Raw genomic sequence first — 18836 nt, 5'->3', positions numbered from 1 at the left:
CTCCTCCCAGTACGCCGCTGAGTCCCTGGAGCCATACGAAGACACGTGCCTGGCCTTCTGTACTCGTGCAATGAATTATCCAGAGGAGCCCGAGTCACTCGCCCTAAGCAGCCCAGAAGGTAATCTGAGCTGTAGACAGACACAAACCACAACAGAAAATAGCGGAGAAAATACAATAACAAGAGGAACACTTACAGAGATACACACTGGAAGGTAAGGCACACTGGCTCTGCCCTCACGTGCTTTTAAGTTAGAAGTTTATTTGGGAAACTTCCTTCTCCCGACAGACTTTCCTGATTAGTCCTCTCCCATCTCAAAGAAAAATCTTTGCACTCCCGAGAATTCCCTTGAAATCATCTCTTTAGATTGGAAACAAAGAAAGAACAAACTGCTGTTGGTAATAGCAGCACTGTACAACGACCATTTGTGTATGTGTATGCTTTCTACTCTAGTTTCCTGGGAATAATAGGAACTCAGTCCGACCCATGATGACGTTTGAAATAACCTGGTTTCACATTTCGGGAATAAGGTAAATTATTAGTTTATTTTCTCACTTTAGAAATGATACTAGTAGAATAACATATTTATCAGAAAAGTGTATAAACTTGAAAGGTAGTTCCCAATCATAAAGTAAAATAATAAAAATGTAGTGTAATATAACCAGATGTTAATAAAATAGCAAAATCAATTACTCCGTCAACAGTTACTCACTGAGTACTAATAATCACATTTATTGGGCTTTTATTGTGTGTCGTACGCTGTGTTATTGGTCTTCATGCCATTATCTCATTTGAAGGTAAAAACAGTCCTTCAAAGTGGATATTACGATCATGCTCATTTTACAGATAAGAAAACTAAGCCTTAAAGCTACAGGATTTGTCCTGGAATCACACAGCTGGTAAGGGTCAATGCTAGGGACTCAAACCAGGGCTTATCCAATTCCATAACCTAAGATATTAGCTACCACACCTTCCAACCCATAAATTTTAAAAAAGGACTTTCTTACCAAATAGCTAATTAATATTATGATGTGAGAGTCTATCATAATACCTTTATCAGAAGCAATGAATACAGTGGAAAGAACACTGGATTGGAAGTTCGACAATTGGAGTTTAGGATTGGATATGCTGTTATCTTTCTGTGTGATAGAGGGAAAGTCACTTAAACTCTCTAGTCTTAAATTTCCTCATCTGTAAAAAGAGGGCGCTAAAATAGAGGATTTGGGAAAGATTTGCAAATCATGTACAACTTAACCTGGGCTCATGAAGGATGAGTAGGAGTTTACCTGGTATGTGAAAGAGAATATTCCAACCAAAGGAAATAATTCATTGTGTTATTTTAATATGTTCAAGTAATTTTTTGGTCAATTGCCAATTATTTTGGGGTTGTTCTCAATAAATCTTGTGAATCACTTAATATCATACTTCTGAGAGTATAAGTGTCTCTCTATAGGTTCATCACAAGGATTTACTTTTGTGAGTCACTGTGGTAGTTGTCCCGCAGTAAATCCCCCAGTGATAGTCTCCTTCTCTGGAATCTGGGCTGTCTCTTTAACTTCTTTTGGCCAATAGAATACAACAGAACTGGTACTGCATGACCTTGGAGTTAGGTCATAAGAAACACAGCTTCCACCAAGGTGGAACTCTCTATCTTGGGATGTTCTCTCTTAGAAGTCATGTTTTTACTTAGAAGTAAGAAATTAGGCTACCCTGACCATTCTGCCATGAGGAGCCCAAGCCACATAAAGATGCCCTGTGTGGATGCTCTGGTTGAATCCTCAGCTAAGTTCTCAGTGAGCAGCCAGCATTGATTGCCAGATGCGTGAGTGAGTAAGCCATCTTGGGCAGCCCAGTAGAGACTTCTGAAGACTACAGGCCTGGCTGTCACCAGCTTTCAACCACATGAAAGACCTCAAAGGAGAGCTACCCAGCAGAGCCCTGTTAATTTACAAAACTGTGAGAGAGAGAGAAAAAAATTGTTTTTCTTAAGCTATAGTATGTTATTCAACAATAGGTAACCAGAGCGGCCACCTTAGATTTAAAACAGGGAAGCAAAATGAAAATACCCTATTTAAATTGTTATCATGCATGTAAAATGTACATGTTCCATCAAATATGCTAGTTGCCATGGAATTCATCTCTAACATGAATATTAGACAGAACAAAACTTAACAAATTTGTTTGTCCTGTTTTGGAATATACTATCTTTTCATTTACTTTCATTCTTAAATTACTCGAGTGCTTTCATGGACGAAATGTGATACTTCCCTAAGACGATCTAGTTGTTTGAATCTCAGTCTTACGGACATTTGGTGCAACCTACTCTCTTCTTGCTACATTAGAATGCTCATCGGTTTTATGGCCTCTTTCATTTGAGGAAATCTTTTCATCTCCATAACAAGTGAATTCAGGATATCAAGATTTGCTTTTCGTTGCCAGTTGCTTTTGGATTTGGACAGACAGCTCACATTTGGGGGTGGGGGTGGATATGCTCCAATATAGTTATTTTTACACCTCATATGTTTTTTCTACTTTGACAGAAAAGTATCCCCAGAATAAAATCATCTGTAGTTTTACCTTAAGAAGGACATTACAGTTTTAGAGAAAAGTATGAATTTTTCAGCTTCTCCTCAGGGTGTTGCCTGAGGCAATCAGATTGCCCTTAGTTTTCTTTCCATTTCTGGTACTCTTACTGTATCTTACTCTTGTTGTATTGTTTTGTGTTGTTTTGTTTCGTTTGCTGAGGAACATTTTCCCTGTGCTAACATCTGTTGCCAATCTTCCTCTATTTTGTATGTGAGTTGCCACCACAGCATGGCCACTGACAGACGAGTGGTGTAGCTCTGTGCCTGGGAGCCAAATCTGGGCCACCAAAGCAGAGCACACCTAACTTAACCACTAGGCCACCGGGGCTAGCCCTTCTTGTATGTTGAAGACATTTGCCCTCAGGTATTGACATAAATTGTTGGCCTATGTGTAGTTATTGTTGGTTTGATTTTTCTCTATTAAATCTGATTCTCAGAAGAAAACAGGTGTATTAAATCAGAGACTTAGCAAAAAATCTGTATGAAGACATACATGTATGTCAGAAAATAAAAAGTTCAATATATTTTTTAAAAACATATTTTGGATGTCTATTGTATTTAGTCTAGTTTCTGACCACTGGGAGAGATCAAAAGATCTTTCAATTTGTAAAAATATTGAATGCCAATTATATTTTTGCTTAAGATTTATTGAATATTATCTATTATGTGCCTGGATCTTCAAAGGGAATATATTGATAAGGAATCATTTTTCCTTCTCTCAATGTATTTCTTTCTTTGAGTCAATTTTCTTTCTTTCAACTTAGTATACAACATTTGTGGTTGTATTTCTAGGCTCTCCTGGATATAAGAACCTTGCCTTTCTTAATCTTTGCCACTGGAAATATGCTACTGTCTTCAAAGTTCAGTAAACTTTGAAAAGGTTTGAAAAAGGAAAAAATTGTTCTTCCAAAACAGTCAATAACATTTCAGAAGGTTGTTCTACCCTTGACATGATTTACTAATGTGGATATGATACTTCTGTAGTTGGGAGGTTTCAAACATTTTTCTGCTACCACCCATGACAGAAGGATGTCCATGTGTAGGTTAGTTACTCCCCATGCATAGCACCAGAGACACAAGCAGCACACTGAAGCCAATGATGGCTTCCCATACTTCCCAGTGCTATATGTTCATAAATTACTATCTGATATCACACTATTATAAGATTGACTGCAAATCCACTCCCATTTATTTTATTTATTTTTTAAAAATTAATTAATTAATTATTTTTGAGGAAGGTTAGCCCTGAGCTAACATCCACCACCAATCCTCCTCTTTTTGCTGAAGAAGACCGGCCCTGAGCCAACATCCATGCCCATCTTCCTCTACTTTATATGTGGGACGCCTATCACAGCATGGCTTTTGCCAAGCAATGCCATGTCTGCACCCGGGATCCGAACTGGAGAACCTTCAGCAGCCACGAAGCAGAACGTGCGAACTTAACCTCTGTGCCACTGGGCCAGCCCCAACTCCCATTTATTTTTCGAAAAGTAAATTACTCACAGATTGTATTATTTTTACCATTATTGGAAACTTGTTACTTCCTGAAAACCTCTTAACTAGTAGCAATGTATGTATCACAACATCACTATTGGAGAACCACTGTTCTACACTCTACCCTTATTTCATGTAAATTATCTAATCTATTGCCATAATGTTGCTCATAACGGTCTCTGACCCTTTTAACATCCATAAGATTTTTTTCTCCCTTTCATTTCTAACTTTGGAAATTTGTGTCATCTGTTTTTTTGTTTCAGTCAGTCTGGCTAGGGAGCTTGCCAATTTTACTGATCAACTGTTTTAAAGAAAGAGTTTCTGGTTTCATAGATTTTATCTATTATTTGCTTATTTTCTCTTTCATTGATTTTTACTCTTATCTTTATTTCCTCCTTTCTCCTCATACTGAGTTTAATTTGTTCTTCTTCTAGTTTCTTAAGGTTGAAAGTTAAATAGTTGTTTTTAGGTCTTTCTACATTCCTAATATAAGCATTTTAATACTGTAAATTTCAGTCTAATCACTGCTTTACCTGCATCCCACAAATTTTGATATGTCACATTTTCATTATCATTTAGTTCAAAGCAGTTTCTAATTTTCCTGTGGGGATGTTAGACCCATGGGTTATTTAGAATGTGTTGTTTAATTACCAAATATTTAGGGATTTTAGATATCTATCTGTTATTGATTTTTTGTTAAATTTCACAGTAGTAAGAGAACACAGCTTGTATGACTGTAATCCTTTTAAATTTATAAGACTAGCTTTATGGCCCAGAATGTTGTCTGTCCTGGTGAATGTTCCATCTGTACTTGAAAAGAATGTATTCCATCCACTGTTGTTAGATTGAGTATTTTATAAATGTCGGTTAGGTCAAATTGGTTGATATGGTTATTTCATCTACACCCTTACTGGTTTTCTGTTTACCTATCCTACCAATTACTAAGGGACGAGTGTTGAAATCTTCAAGTATAATTGTGGATTTGCCTATTTCTCCTTTTAAAACCACTTGGTTTTGCTTCAGCCTATTTTGAAGCTTTGTTCCTAGGTACATAAACATGTTGGACTGTTACAGACACTTTATGAATTTTTATGATTATGAAATGTGCCTCTGTATCCCTACTAATACTCCTTAGTGTGAAGTCTACATTGTCTGATATAAATAGTGCCACTCAAGCTCTTTTTATCAGATTTGTTGAGGTATAATTTACATATAATAAAATTCACCAATTTTAAGTGTACAAATCGATGTTTTGAGAAATATATGTAATTATGTATCCATCATCACAATCATCATAAAGAATACTGCCATCACTCCAAAAAGTTACTTTCTGCCCCTTTGCAGTCAATCTCCTCCCCTACCCCTGGCATCTGATATGCTTTCTGTAACCACAGTTTTGCCTTTTTCAGAATGTTATTTAAATAGAATCACAACAATAAGTCACATTTCTGGTTGGGCTTCTTTGACTTTGTATAATGCATTTGAGATCCATCCGTGTTGTTAGTTTCTTCCTTGTTATTGCTTAGTGGCATTCCATTGCGTGGGTATACCACATTTTGTTTCTCCATTTACCAGTAGCATAACATTTGGGTTTCTTCTGGTTTGGGGGACTATATTTGAGTACTACAAAGCTACTACAAAACTTGAGTATAAGTTTTTAAATGGTAGTGTGTTTTAATTTGTCTGGGAATGGCATTGCTAGATCATACAGTAAGACTAGTATTTGAAACCTGGCAATGGTGGTCCTGGGCTGTCTTTCTTTAGTCATCACGCTTCTAACTTAGCTAGAATCAGTCCCAATACTTATGAAATCATGACTTTCTACCGAACACTGTACCAGGTGAAAGAAAGGAGTATACAACAAAATCTTGATATTGATACGTACACATTTTACAACCTCAAGACCAAATAGAGGCCTCCTGTAGCCAGGAAAACTGTCAAGAAAATTCACAACTAAAGTTCTAATCCTGATACTACTTTGAGAGTTTAAACAATTTTTTAGGTTAAGATTAAGTAACAGTCTTTGAAAATGTCAACATGTGAAACTATTAACTGAGTCAAACTCCCTGTTTAGAAATTCAGGTATGCAATTCAAATATACTTAAGACATTCAAACATTATATTTAATTGGCAGAAATTAGTTCTTAATGGTACACAGAACTTTCTTTACACACCCAAATGACTACTGTGAATATAACCTGGGATCAGTTGAGGGCTTTGTCAATTATTTGTCCTTGCAGCAGACCTCAGTATCCATTTAAGACCAAAGTGGCTAGAATTACCTGCCCACCCTGGTTCCAAGTTGTAACTGAAACAAGTAGAGGAGTTCCAAGAAGTTGAGGACACACAGATAACACGCACAGTTGACTGGCAGAATCTGATGTTTTATTTTATTTATTGAAGTATAATTGACTAATAATATTACATTTGTTTCAGGTGTTCAACATAGTGATTTGATATTTTTATACATTGTGAAATTATCATCACAATAAGTCTAGTTACCATCTGTCACCATATAATCTGATTGCAATCTTATTGACTATATTTCCTAACCTGTTCATTATATCCCTGTGACTTGTTTATTTTATAAGTGGAAGTTTTGACCTGTCAACTCCTTTCACCTGTTTCACCCATCCCCTCACCTCCCTCCCCTCTGGCAGCCACTAGTACATTCTTTGTATCTATGAGTCTATTTCTGTTTTGTTATGTTTGTTCATTTGTTTTGTTTTAGGGAAATCATATGGTGTTTTTCTTTTTCTGTCTGACTTACTTCATTTAGCACAATATCCCCCAGGTCTATCCATGTTGCAAATGGCAAGATTTCATTCTTTTTAATGGCTGAGTAATATTCCATTGCATATATTTACCTCATGTTCTTTATCCATTTATCTATCGATGGACACTTGGCTTGCTTCCATATCTTGGCTATTGTAAATAATGCTGCAGTGAACATAGGGGTGCATATATCTCCTCAAATTAGTGTTTTCATTTTCTTTGGATAAATACCCAGAAGTGGAATTGCTCGATTGGATAGTAGTTCTATTTTTAATTTTTTGAGGAAACTCTATACTGTTTTCCATAGTGGTTGTACCAATTTACATTGCCGCCAACAGTGCACAAGGGTTTCCTTTTTTCCACATCCTCATCAATGCTTGTTATTTCTTGTCTTTTTGATAACAGCCATTCTGACAGGTGTGAGGTGGTATCTCATTGTGGTTTTGATTTGCATTTCCCTGATGATTAGTGATGTTGAGCATCTTTACATGTGTCCATTGGCCATCTGTATATCTTTGTTGAAAAAATGTCTATTCAGGTCCTCTATCCATGTTTTAATTGGATTGCTTTTTTTTTATTGAGTTGTAGGAGTTCTTTATATATTTTGGATATCAACCCCTTATCGAATATATCATTTGCAAATATCTTCTCCCATTCAGTAGGTAGCCTTTTCATTTTGTTGATGGTTTCCTTCACTATGCAAAAGCTTTTTAGCTTGATGTAGTCTCACTTGTTTATTTTTGCTTTTCTGCCCCAGGCTCAGGAGACAGATCTAAAAAAGTATTCCTAAGACCAATGTCAAAGAGCTTCCTCCCTATGGGAACATAACTCACTATAATAAAGGCCATATATGACAAACTCAGCTAACATTACTCAAAGGCAAAAAGCTGAAAGCTTTTCCTCTAAGATCAGGAACAAGACAAGGATGCCCCCTCTAGCCACTTTTATTCAACACAGTATGAGAATGGCCACAGCAATCAGAGAAGAAAAAGAAATAAAAGGCATCCAAATCGGAAAGGAAGAAGTAAAACTATCACTTTTTGCAGATGACATGATACTATATACAGAAAACACTAAAGGCTCCACCAAAGAACTGTTAGAACCAATAAACGAATTCAGTAAAGTTGCAGGATACAAAAGTAATGTACAAAAATCTGCTGCATTTCTATACACTAATAATGAACCATCAGAAAGACAAATTAACAAAATAATCCCATCTACAATTGCATCAAAAAGAATAAAATACCAAAGAATAAATTTAACCACGGAGGTGAAAGATCTGTACTCTGAAAACTGTAAAACGCCAATGAAAGAAATTGAAGACAACTCAAACAAATGGAAAGATATATCGCAATCATGAACTGGAAGAATTAATATTATTAAAATGTCCATATTACCCGAAGCAATTTACAAATTCAATGCAATCCCTTATCAAATTACCTATGGCATTTTTCATAGAACTAGAACAAATAATTCTAAAATTCGTATGGAGCCACTAAAGACCCCAAATAGCCAAAGCAATCTTGAGAAAGAAGAATGAAGCTGGAGGTAACACGCTTCCTGATGTCAAGGTATACTAGAAAGCTGTAGTAATCAAAACACTATGGTACTGGCACAAAAACAGACACATAGATCAACGGAAAAGAAGAAAGAACCCAGAAACAAACCCAGGCGCCTATAGTCAATTGATCTCCGACAAAGGAGGCAAGCATATACAATAGGGAAAAGATCTCTTCAATAAACGGTGCTGGAAAATTGGACAGCTAAATGCAAAAGAATGAAACTGGACCACTTTCTTACCTCATATACAAAAATAAACTCAAAATGAATTAAAGACTTAAATATAAGACCTGAAACCATAAAACTCCTAGAAGAAAACAGAACCTCACATTTTAAATCGCCCTGCCCATGTGGGCCACGGCTGCCTTTGACAGGCAGACGTGTCAGAGACAGCAAGTAGGGAGAAGAGGCAGGGCACTGCCAGGCAGCGCGACGACGCCCTAGCCTTGGCCTTCGCAGAGCAGAACTTCAGAAGCCCACCCTCCCGGCTGCGCCACCGCCCCCGCGGCCGGCGCATCCCGCAGTCGGCGGGCAGGTGTGTGAGGTGCGCGCGCACGCAGTGCGTGCTGGGTGCGGGTCCAGCGGCTGGAGGGGCTGCTGGGGTGTTCGTGGAGGGGGCTTGGCTGGGTGGGTGTCGCCCCCCTGCCTCCTTCTTGTCGTCTCGCGTTTGCCGGGGATGCTCGCGCGCGGCCCCCCTTGCCTGTGAGCTCGTGGCCCCGGGGGGCGGCATGTGTGAGTAGCTGGGAGGGGGCCGCGAGGCGCTCGGCGGAGAGCTCGCCCGGGTTTGTCGGCCGCGGTCACCTGACTCGTGGAGCAGCCACAGCTGAGGTGGGGGCGGGGATGGGGACGCAGCGCGGAGTGCTGGAGAGACGCGGCGGCGCTGGCGGAGGAGGCGGCGGCGGGTGGGGGCTGGCTCCTGGGGCCACGGGCGGCGGCCGCAGGGACCGCGGCGCTGAGGGCGGGGGCCGGCCCAGGGCTGGAGGCATCGCGCCCCGGGGCACCGGGTCCGCGCGCGGCCGCACACACCCACCCGCGCGGCTTCCCGCGGCGGCCCAGGCTCCGCTCATCCTGCGGCGGGCGGCGCCGTCCTGGGGCGGGGTGAGTACCCGCGGCCCCTGTCGGCCCCCTCCCCCGTGCCAGGGCCGCCGGGGATCCGGAGAGGATAATCCTAGGGCGCGGAGAAGGGCAGCGGCCGGGTGACAGCTCCGCGGCGCGCCCGGGGGCGGGCGGGGGCTGGGCTGGGCTGTCCGCCCGTCTCTGCTCCACCGCCAGGAAGGGCGAGGCGCTCGGAGACCCCGGCGCCTCCGCAGAGCCCCGAGCGGCCCCTGCGGCGGGGACTCGTGGGCGAGGGAGGGGGCCCAGGCGGAGGGCCTCGGCTGGGCTTTGGAGGCGGCGGCGAGGAAGGAAGGGGAGGCGAGGGCATAACATGGCGCAACGCTAGGATAATCTCCACCGCGACCGCGGAGGACGAGCCCATTGCTGCAGCGGCGCGAGGAGGCGGAGGGAAGCGGCCGGGGCTTGGGTACCGATTCATTCTCAGAAGTCTGCGGGCTGCTAGGAGGAGACGCTGCGGCGGGGAGGCGAGAGGTGGGCACCCGGTGGGCGCGGCGCCCAGGGAGTAACCCCGACGCACACCGGGTCTGGTCACGCACCCCAGGATCAAGTTGCAGGCAAAGTGCTGATTGACGGGGGGCGCCGAAGGACTGAGGGGGGCGACGGAGGGGTGGGACGGGGATGGTGTCAGGATGCTGGGACTGGAGCCCGCGCAGGGCTTCCGTGATGGACCTACGCTGGCTCAAGACCCCCTAGACCGAATCGCATGACGGGGCTTAGCGTATTGCTGGCTCCGGGAAGTGGTACCAGGGCGGGGATGGAGGAGAAAGAGAGCCGCCGTGCGGCTGGAGGAGGCAAGGCCTGGGCGCTCGGAGGGTAGGGGCTGCGGGTTAAAGCAGGACCATGTCCCCTTCTTTCCCGCAGAAGAGGAGGCGGTAGAGACTGCCGGAGAAGATGTCGGGCCAAACGCTCACGGATCGGATCGCCGCCGCTCAGTACAGCGTCACAGGCTCCGCTGTAGCGAGAGCGGTCTGCAAAGCCACCACTCATGAAGTGATGGGCCCCAAGAAAAAGCACCTGGACTGTAAGCATCTCTTTATATAAGTGGGACATGCGCACGGCAGAGCCGCCGTGTATGCCAGCGGCGCGGCCGGAGCTCGCTGTCGGTGATGCTGCAGCCTTCAGAACTCCCAGCTGGGCTGCCCCTGAGCTGGAAATCTCCAGCCGTGGAGGTGTCCTTCTGGGTCAACCCTGAAACCTTGTCTCCTGGCCATTTTTTTTCCTCCTCTTTACCTCCAAGGTCTTGGTGGAGAAAAAAATGTATACACGTATGTGTGTGTGTGTGTGTGTATATATAAACACTATGAAATAGGGAGAAATTGAACGTTCTGGATTAGGTGCTGTTCACCTCTTTTTTTCTTTCTCCACACGCCCCCCCCCCCCGCCAAGTTAGAGGAAATCAGGGGTTGCACAGTCATAACCAAAAAAAAAAAGGCGGATTCATGGAAGGTCAAACTTGTCACCCTAGTTGTTTCCCAAATACATTTTGGATTGTTTTAAAATAGTGTCATCTTTTTCAGTGTTGTTGCTGAGATTTTGTGTGTTGTATGTAACCACACCAAACTGAAAGGAATTCAGGCTGTTGAGTGAGGACATTGCACTGCATGGATGATGGCGATTTCATTTTACACATCCTGGCACACTTCTTTGTCCCATTCTCAGAAACTGCTGGGTGGAGTGACTGTGTCGTGGTCACAAAATGGATGTGCTTTCTCAGCATTTGAGGTGCAGTTTTAGATGAAAACATTTAATTGATAATTTTTTTTTCATATTGGTTATTTGATGGAAAAAGGCTTTAATGTAGTTTGGAATCTATATGTTTCTGAAATGTTTCATTCGATTAACATAGTAAGTCTTTTGGTATAGAAGGGCAGATGGGGATGCTTAGAAAAAGGCCTTCACCTGCTTTGGGTAGTGAAGCTCCCTAGAAATAAGACCTCATCAAAATAGATTGTCTGTTGACCTGCTTCGGATCTGTTGTGATGTTTGTTGGTAAAGCTCAGAGTTGGCGTGGAAGACACAGGTATAACCACACGCATTTCCCATCTGGTTTCCTTTGCCCATTTTCTGGTTTTCTTTTGCTTCAGGCTTTTCCCAGTGTCTGCCTTGTGTAGCTGAGAAAATGGCACCAGTGTTAGAAGTGACTCTAGTCCTGTTATCTGTATAAGCAAAGCTTGATGAAGCTTACAGCTGGGCACCATAAGGGTTATCCAGCCTTGTGTACCTTGTCTCATAAAATTGCATAACGTTGCTTCTAGAAGCTGTCTGAGGGGGAAACACCATTCCTTTCCTGAGGGAATTTTAACAAAATGTGTTGATTATGGTATCATGTGTTACATATGCAGTCCAGGATGAGAGAGGCCACCATGGCCGGGGCACCTAACAGAAGTGGAAATTATAAATTCATGACCAGCTCATTTTGCTGCAGCTGCTGAATCATTTAGCCATCTTTCCATCAGTTTCCCCAACTCTGGAAGGATGACTCATGTCTTAAAGGTATGTGTCAGTCTAGCAAATCCTCCTAATGAAAAACCTATAGGATATGGATTTGCTAAATGCTATGAAAATGATCAATATATTGATACATTTCAGAGAACATTCACAGATTTGAGCATTTCATTAAAACATTATTCAGATGAAGACTGACTTTTCCATATCTAAATATTTAGTCACCTTAATCTTTTAGATCTGGAAAAGTCTTAAAAATTTTCAAGGTGAGAGGTTTTCCGGTATCTCCAGCATATGTTAGTGAGTGGGGTAGTTTTGAAGTTGTGGAACATAGGGGTAAGGTTTCGTATTTAAAGAAAGCAGCTGAAGTAGGAACTGATATTGAATTATTAATATGCGTAATCATAAGAGCCAAACATTTATTGAGCATTTGTATGCCAGGCCCTGGACTTTACATTTTAATTTATCACTGCTTAGTAGGTTCAGACAGGGTAATTAATTTTCATAGCTTTTAACCACTGTGCTTAACTGCCTTCTGTGGTTTATTTATTTATTTATTTATTTCAATTGAGCGGGGGAGAAAAGGGACCGTATTAGCCTGAACGCTCTAATCTTCGAAACACCCATCCTGTTTGCATGGCTTTGTGTGAAATTGAGCATCACAGCCCGTGCACAGTTTCTGTGATGTGTGTGAAAAGTTTTCAGTGCTGTTGCCTAAAAAAATGAGCAAAAGCCAAGCACTGAGGAGCACTGGTTTGTCTTTTTAATATTTTATTTTTCTAGTAAGTCATGAAATAAATTATCTTCGCTTAAAAACAACCTTAGGGTAGAATTTGGAAAGCTAGATATCACATTACCAGTATGTCTCATTTTAAGAAAATATGACATGGAAAATCTGAGTATATAAATAATGTTATGTTTACATGCATTGTAACAGGGCATCTTACTCAGAATTCCTTGTGAAGTTCCTTTAAATAACAGTAGACTACCTTAGTAATTTATCCACAGGTTTTCAGTAACACACCGGTTATAAAAGTGAGTCACGCCTGTTATTAAAACTTCAAACACATAACTAAGTTTCCCTATAGGCACTGAAGCAATCTTAAGTAACGTTTTAGTTTTGAAAATATTAAATACTAGTTGGGAGGAAAAGAGCACAAAATGTGGAACTGGGGATTTGAAACCAAAAAAATTTTAATTTATAGTTAGTTTGATTTGTGTGTAACCTTTTAGTTTGGAGTTGAGATTGGAAGATTATAAGAATAGAATTTATGGTTCTGTGATTTTTTTTAATTGAATGGGTTCAGACACTTGATGAAATGTGTATTTAATATTATTTAAAGTGCTAGTTTAAAAGAATTTTTTAGGTTGATAGGCAAGAAAATTATTAATTATGGTGATTTGTAAAATGATGCTTAATGGTACATAATTTATACATTTGAAGAAATTATTAACATCTTGGGGCAGAATTACACATGTTGAGAAGGTGGAGATAAGGAAACTCTAGACATATATTCTCAGATTTTTTAATTTTTTTTTCACTATCACTGTGTTTCTTGGAGGAAAAATATATTTGGAAAAGCTTCACCACAATCAGCAGTTATATATTAAACTTAAAGGGTGTGGTTAACCTTAATAATCTAAGGATTATATATTTTAAGGTACTTTGGATTACGTAAAATTTTTATTCCGTACTCTACCTTACTATGATAATGTTGCCCTTTGCACATGAAAATTAAACACCTGGCCAGCGTTAGTTTGACATTAGTTTTTCTGGGTCCATCTGCACATCCTCACTTCCTTTCCCTTGTAACTTTGTGTACCTACTTGAAACCACATAAAACATACAGGACTCGGGGAGGATTCACCTTCTTGGTTACAACGGTTGCACATTTCAGTTGCTCTTCCTTTTCTGTTTTATAGTTGATGGTCTAAAGGAGAGCCCAGTCAAATAATAAAGTAACAAGATCCAGCAGGGCCCCCACTGCCTACCCCAGTGCTGTGTCAAGGTTAAACAACAACAAGATAGAGTTGGCCCGAAGTAACGCCTGCAAGGGGCAAATTTGGAAAGTTGTACAGCCGTGGTGTAAGATTCATTTTGGTTAATAGCTCTTAGGAACTTTTGTATATATGTTATATTGTTAAAATGCCCTGTTTAACATCAGCAAAATTCACACTTAGGCAGTTATTATTAACATCAAACCAAATCTTATGAAAAGCCAAGTTAGTTATCAGTAATCCTATTTATTTTCCATTCTCAAGCTCTTGAAGGTTTTTAATAATGAGCTTATCCCACATAATAAACAAGTGATTCAAGTTCTGAATCTAATTTTTGAGAGATATTGGCATTTTATAAGTGATTCTTTTCCTCTCAAATTAAGAAAAAATAAGATTGTATTTCTTATAAGAACATCTGGTAAAGGTAGTGGGAGACAGGGACTGTCTTTTATTTAGGGCAAATATTCACAAATTACCACAAAAATTCCTGCTATTTTAATTTTATTCAGAAAATAGCTGCTAATAAGTAAGAAATTTGGTGAGTAAACATAGAATGAAAGTTTAAACTAAAAGCTTGTTTGCTTTACATAAGCTTGCTTATATATAAAATATATTTTGATTTATAGACATGTTCTTTGCACACTAATTCAGTTGATACCTTATCTGTATTTGTGATCACATACAGAGCATTCTAGAGTGCCAAGATCCAAAAAGTAAGCAAAGTTTATTGAATAAAATTAGCTGGAACAATGTGTATAAAAGTTTACTAAACCCTAGGGTAGCTTTCACCAGGAGAACTGTGCTAACTTGCTGTAAATGTATTTTACTTTAATTCCAGTTCTCACTTAACTATTTGTTATTGTTTAAATATATTCTCTCGTTTTCTATACCAGGGCACACTCTGTGCCTTCATCCTCATTTCACCAGAAGACCCGGCCTAAGTGAGGAGAGGGTTTAGAACAGTCAATATTCTTTTTTTAGGCGGTCAAGAAGAGATGGGGGAAACAAATTTATGAAGAGCGTTCAAGCCGATTGTCATTCATACCATAAATCTATGTGGTCCTGTGACATTCTCGGATGGTGCCCAGCTTCCCAGTGGGCGAGAAGAGATCCTGTGAGCTTGAGCGGTTGGCAGAAGCAGGGGAAGCAGAAGAGTGGCATTCTTAGGCAATGGGAGGCAGCATGCTTTAGAAATGACTTACAACAGTAGGCTTTATATCAGCTGGTGGAACAATAAGGATTTTTTTTCTGGATCTTTTTCCTTCCACATTTTCAGAGAAATCTTTTTTTATGATGTGGTGTTAAATATATTTGGGTCACTTCAGATATTTTTCCTCCTTTGGCAATCAAAGTGGTTAAGCAGGTACTTTCATAGAACCAGTATAAAATTGGTAACTCAAGTTGATTGTTTAAAAGTTGCTCTAGTGATTTAAAAAATTATATATATGGAATAATATATAAAAAATACAGTAGGTAAATTAGTATCTTAATTGCATTATTAGCTTGCAGCACTTTAGATTAAAATCTAGATTTTTGGTACATTGCCATATTAGTTTTAGTGTTTAATAAATGGCTGCTGAAATCTTGTTTGTAATTTAATCTGTGCACTTAGTTGCCATGGTCTTTCTCTTAGTTTTTCACAAATAAATATCCGTGGAATATCTCACCCTCTCTCTTCAGATTGATTGATCTGGCGTAGGGTGTTCTTCGGAGATTATCTCGGTTTCAGTAACTTGGTAAAGAAGGTCAGAAGTGACATATAACCCTGCTCCCTGAGGGCTGAGGACGCTTTCCTTACAGAGTTGTATTTTAGGTGACTCAGCTCCTGAGCCAGCAGCCACTGGGACTTCATATATAATCATGGTGCAGTTAAATACTTTGAAAAGCCATGCTTCTTGCCATTAAAAATATTTATTCTTCAGTTTCACTTTGTTTGTAAATTCCTTTCCCTTTACAGAGAAATACATTGTTTGCTTGTGAAGGGAAGTGTTGGCTGTCTGTTTTTTCTTAGGTGTTTATGTAATGTGCTCTGTCTCTGTTTCTCATAAAGGGGAGAACAGTTGAATGGCATACCCGATGTCAACTGCACGATGATGTATCAGTAAGAAATGGTGTAGTCTTCCTTGGGGCAGTTGGGTGAAAGCACAAACCAGAGGGAAAATTGTACCCAGAGGGAAAATTGTACGACCTCGCTGTCGCTTTAGCTGTTCTGCTCTCACAAGTGGGTGCAGACACCCCGCCTCCCCCCCACCCGCCATGGGTACATAAGGTTTCTCTCTTACATGTTTCTAAGGAGGATGTAATGTCTTCTGAAGGATTTTGTGCTGTTCCATTCCTGGCTACTCAGGAGAGGGAAGCTATGTCTTTGCCTGCTTTGGGTGGTTTTGCATTTTGGCCTGACCGCTTGATTATTTTCCTAGAGTTAGCACTTTTGTTTTAAATTATAACTCTCCTTCTTTCTGCATCATTTATTCTGTCTGTCATCCATATCTCTAACCTCTTCTTGTATCTCTCTTATAAGCATTTTCAAGTATCTCCATTTAAAAGAAACAAGCAACACCACCTACACACAGCTCTTCTCCGACACTGTGGCCTCTTCAGCAAGTAGCCTGTCGTCGCTTGCTTTTCTTTCTCAACCAAGCTTCTTGAAACAGAAACTCACCATTCCAAAGAAAACAAACACAGCTCCCTACCTCTCGGGATATTGTGTCTTTGATTGGCTTAAATCATATATGAAATACTAGAATTGCTGTTAGATGTCAGATATTGCCCACCTCATTGCCCATGCCACTAACCTGAGGGTTATCCCTCATCTCTCGTCTAGTGGGTGATCAGTTATTTAAAAATCTTTGGAATCTTCTTTACCTGTCTTCTGCCTTGGATTAGACCAGTAATAAACTTCATTTTTAAAATGAAGATTGGTAATAGTACCTACCTCATTTTTGACGAAGAATAGGTGAGCTAATGCATATAAAATTCCTAGCCCAGATGAGATAATGCGTATAAAATTCCTAGCCCAGAGTTTGACACACAAACGTGCAATGATCATCAGTTATTACTTCCGCTATTACTACTCATCATCACTGGTGCAATTGCTGTTGTTGCTACTGTGGCTACTCCTAGCGCTGTTACTTCTGCTCCCACCACTCTTAACAACTGATACATCATGGTAGTGATGTGCCCTTATCGGTTCTCCACGCGTGGTTTTTTGCCTCCTCCTTTCAGTTGCTTGAGTTTTTAGTTTAATTCTCACTTTCCTCTTCTGTAGTTTGGGAGCTATATATACTATTTCTGTTCTCTTAGTGATTACCCTTAAAAATTTAATATGCACACTTAAAGTCTAAAGTAGATCAGTATCTCTTTTTTTCCTCCCAAAGAAAAGAAGTTTAGAAACTTTTCATTCCAATCGCTTACTTCTTAATTACGTGCTATTATTGTCTGTTGTTTTAGTGCCACCATAGTTTGAAACCCCAAAGCTAGACTTTATTATGTGACAGGCAGTGTGTATTTAGATGTATCTGCCTTCGCATTTTTGCTCACCATTCCTTTGTATGTCTGAGGGTTTCTTGAACTATATCCTTTTGAAACTCCTTCAGTGAGGCTCTTTAGTAGTAAACTCTGTTTTTGTCTAAAAAAATCTTTACCCACATTTTTGAAGGATAGTTTATCTGGATGTACAATTTTAGACTGACAGTTATTTTCTCCTTGAAGATAATATTTCAGTCTTTTGGCTTCTGTTGTTGCTCTTAAGTCATCTGTTGGTCTACGTGACTTTAGATAATCTCTGTTTTTGTGGCTGCTTTTAAAATCTTGTCTTGTCCCTCTGTAGTGTATATGTGTTTACATGTAGCTTTCCTTTTATCTTATTTTGAACTTGTTGGATTTCCTAAATCTGGGAATTCTTGTCTCTTGTCAGTTCTGGAAAATTTTCAGCATTTCAATTATCATCAATTGTTGCCTACACCTGTTCTCTCTCTTCTCTCCTTCAAATATTATTATACATGTGACATACTTTCTCATTATATCCTTATATCTCTAAATATACCTTTCATAGTTTCTGATGTTTACTGTTCAGCACGCTTTGTTTTTCAGGTATTTTCCAGTTTATTAATTCTCTCTTTAGCTGTGTCTTATTTGCTTTTACTCATCCTTACTTTTTAATTTTATTCATTTGTATTTTTCATTTTCAAAGTTTTTAAAATTTGTCCCTTTTTTGGATAACATTTCTTGCTCACATTTTTGATTTCCTTTTTTACATTTTATATTCTCTGTCTCATAGATCTATTACATGAAGTTCTGTTTCTGGTCAGTCATGATTTGTTTCCTCTTATGTTGTAATTTTGGACTCTGAGATCATGCTGGCTAGGACTTCATCTGTGGGAATCCTGGGGAGCCTAGGAGCGTCTAGAGAGGATTTATGTTTCCTGTTGCTGCACAAGTGCTATCATCCTGGGAGCACCTTCAGTTCATTTCTGCTCTTAGAAATTCCCATCTAGTGCTGGTCAGCGTCCATAATCCTTATCCATAATTTGAAAATCTTAAAAGCTCAGAAGACTAAAATTCTTTTTATAAATCATTTGGTGGCAAACTTGACCTGACATTGCCTCTATACTACCTGTCATGATGGTTCATATGTTGAACTACAGAAATATTAATTGTCATATTATGGTGTACTGTCCAAATTATACTGGATTACTTAATATATGTTGTATGCACCATGTTTTCAGATTTTACAAGATCTGAAAAATCGTAAATTCTGAAACATATGACTCTAAGGGTTGTGGATAGGGGAGTGTGAATCTGTAGTCTAAATTGAATCACAAATGGGCAAGGGGAAAGCTATGGTTGTAAATGCCCCAGAGAT

At 40.0% G+C, this 18836-nt stretch overlaps 1 protein-coding gene across 50 annotated transcripts in view; it reads left to right on the top strand.

Moving 5' to 3' along the window:
• The first annotated feature begins 8812 nt into the window (after nucleotides 1-8812).
• The window catches only part of SNAP91 (synaptosome associated protein 91), a 141687-nt gene continuing 131663 nt past the window's right edge, over nucleotides 8813-18836 (top strand). For 28 of the 50 annotated variants that reach the window (XR_011522558.1, XR_011522557.1, XR_011522556.1 and 25 more), the window contains exons 1-2: nucleotides 9372-9511; nucleotides 10391-10550. Coding sequence is in view for 42 of the 50 variants with exons in the window: in XM_070559132.1 (XP_070415233.1) it covers nucleotides 10421-10550 (130 nt within the window). In the remaining 8 variants the exon portion in view is untranslated. Of the gene's footprint in view, nucleotides 9242-9371; nucleotides 9512-9597; nucleotides 10001-10390; nucleotides 10551-18836 lie in introns of those variants that run through there. The other 22 variants (XM_070559139.1, XM_070559135.1, XM_070559131.1 and 19 more) reach the window with 11 other exon arrangements.

The sequence above is a fragment of the Equus przewalskii genome, chromosome 9 (assembly GCF_037783145.1).
Source record: "Equus przewalskii isolate Varuska chromosome 9, EquPr2, whole genome shotgun sequence".
In the NCBI taxonomy this organism is placed as follows: Eukaryota; Metazoa; Chordata; class Mammalia; order Perissodactyla; family Equidae; genus Equus; species Equus przewalskii.
The sequence above is the reverse complement of the archived record's forward strand: the minus strand, read 5'-3'. Positions and strand labels throughout refer to the sequence as shown.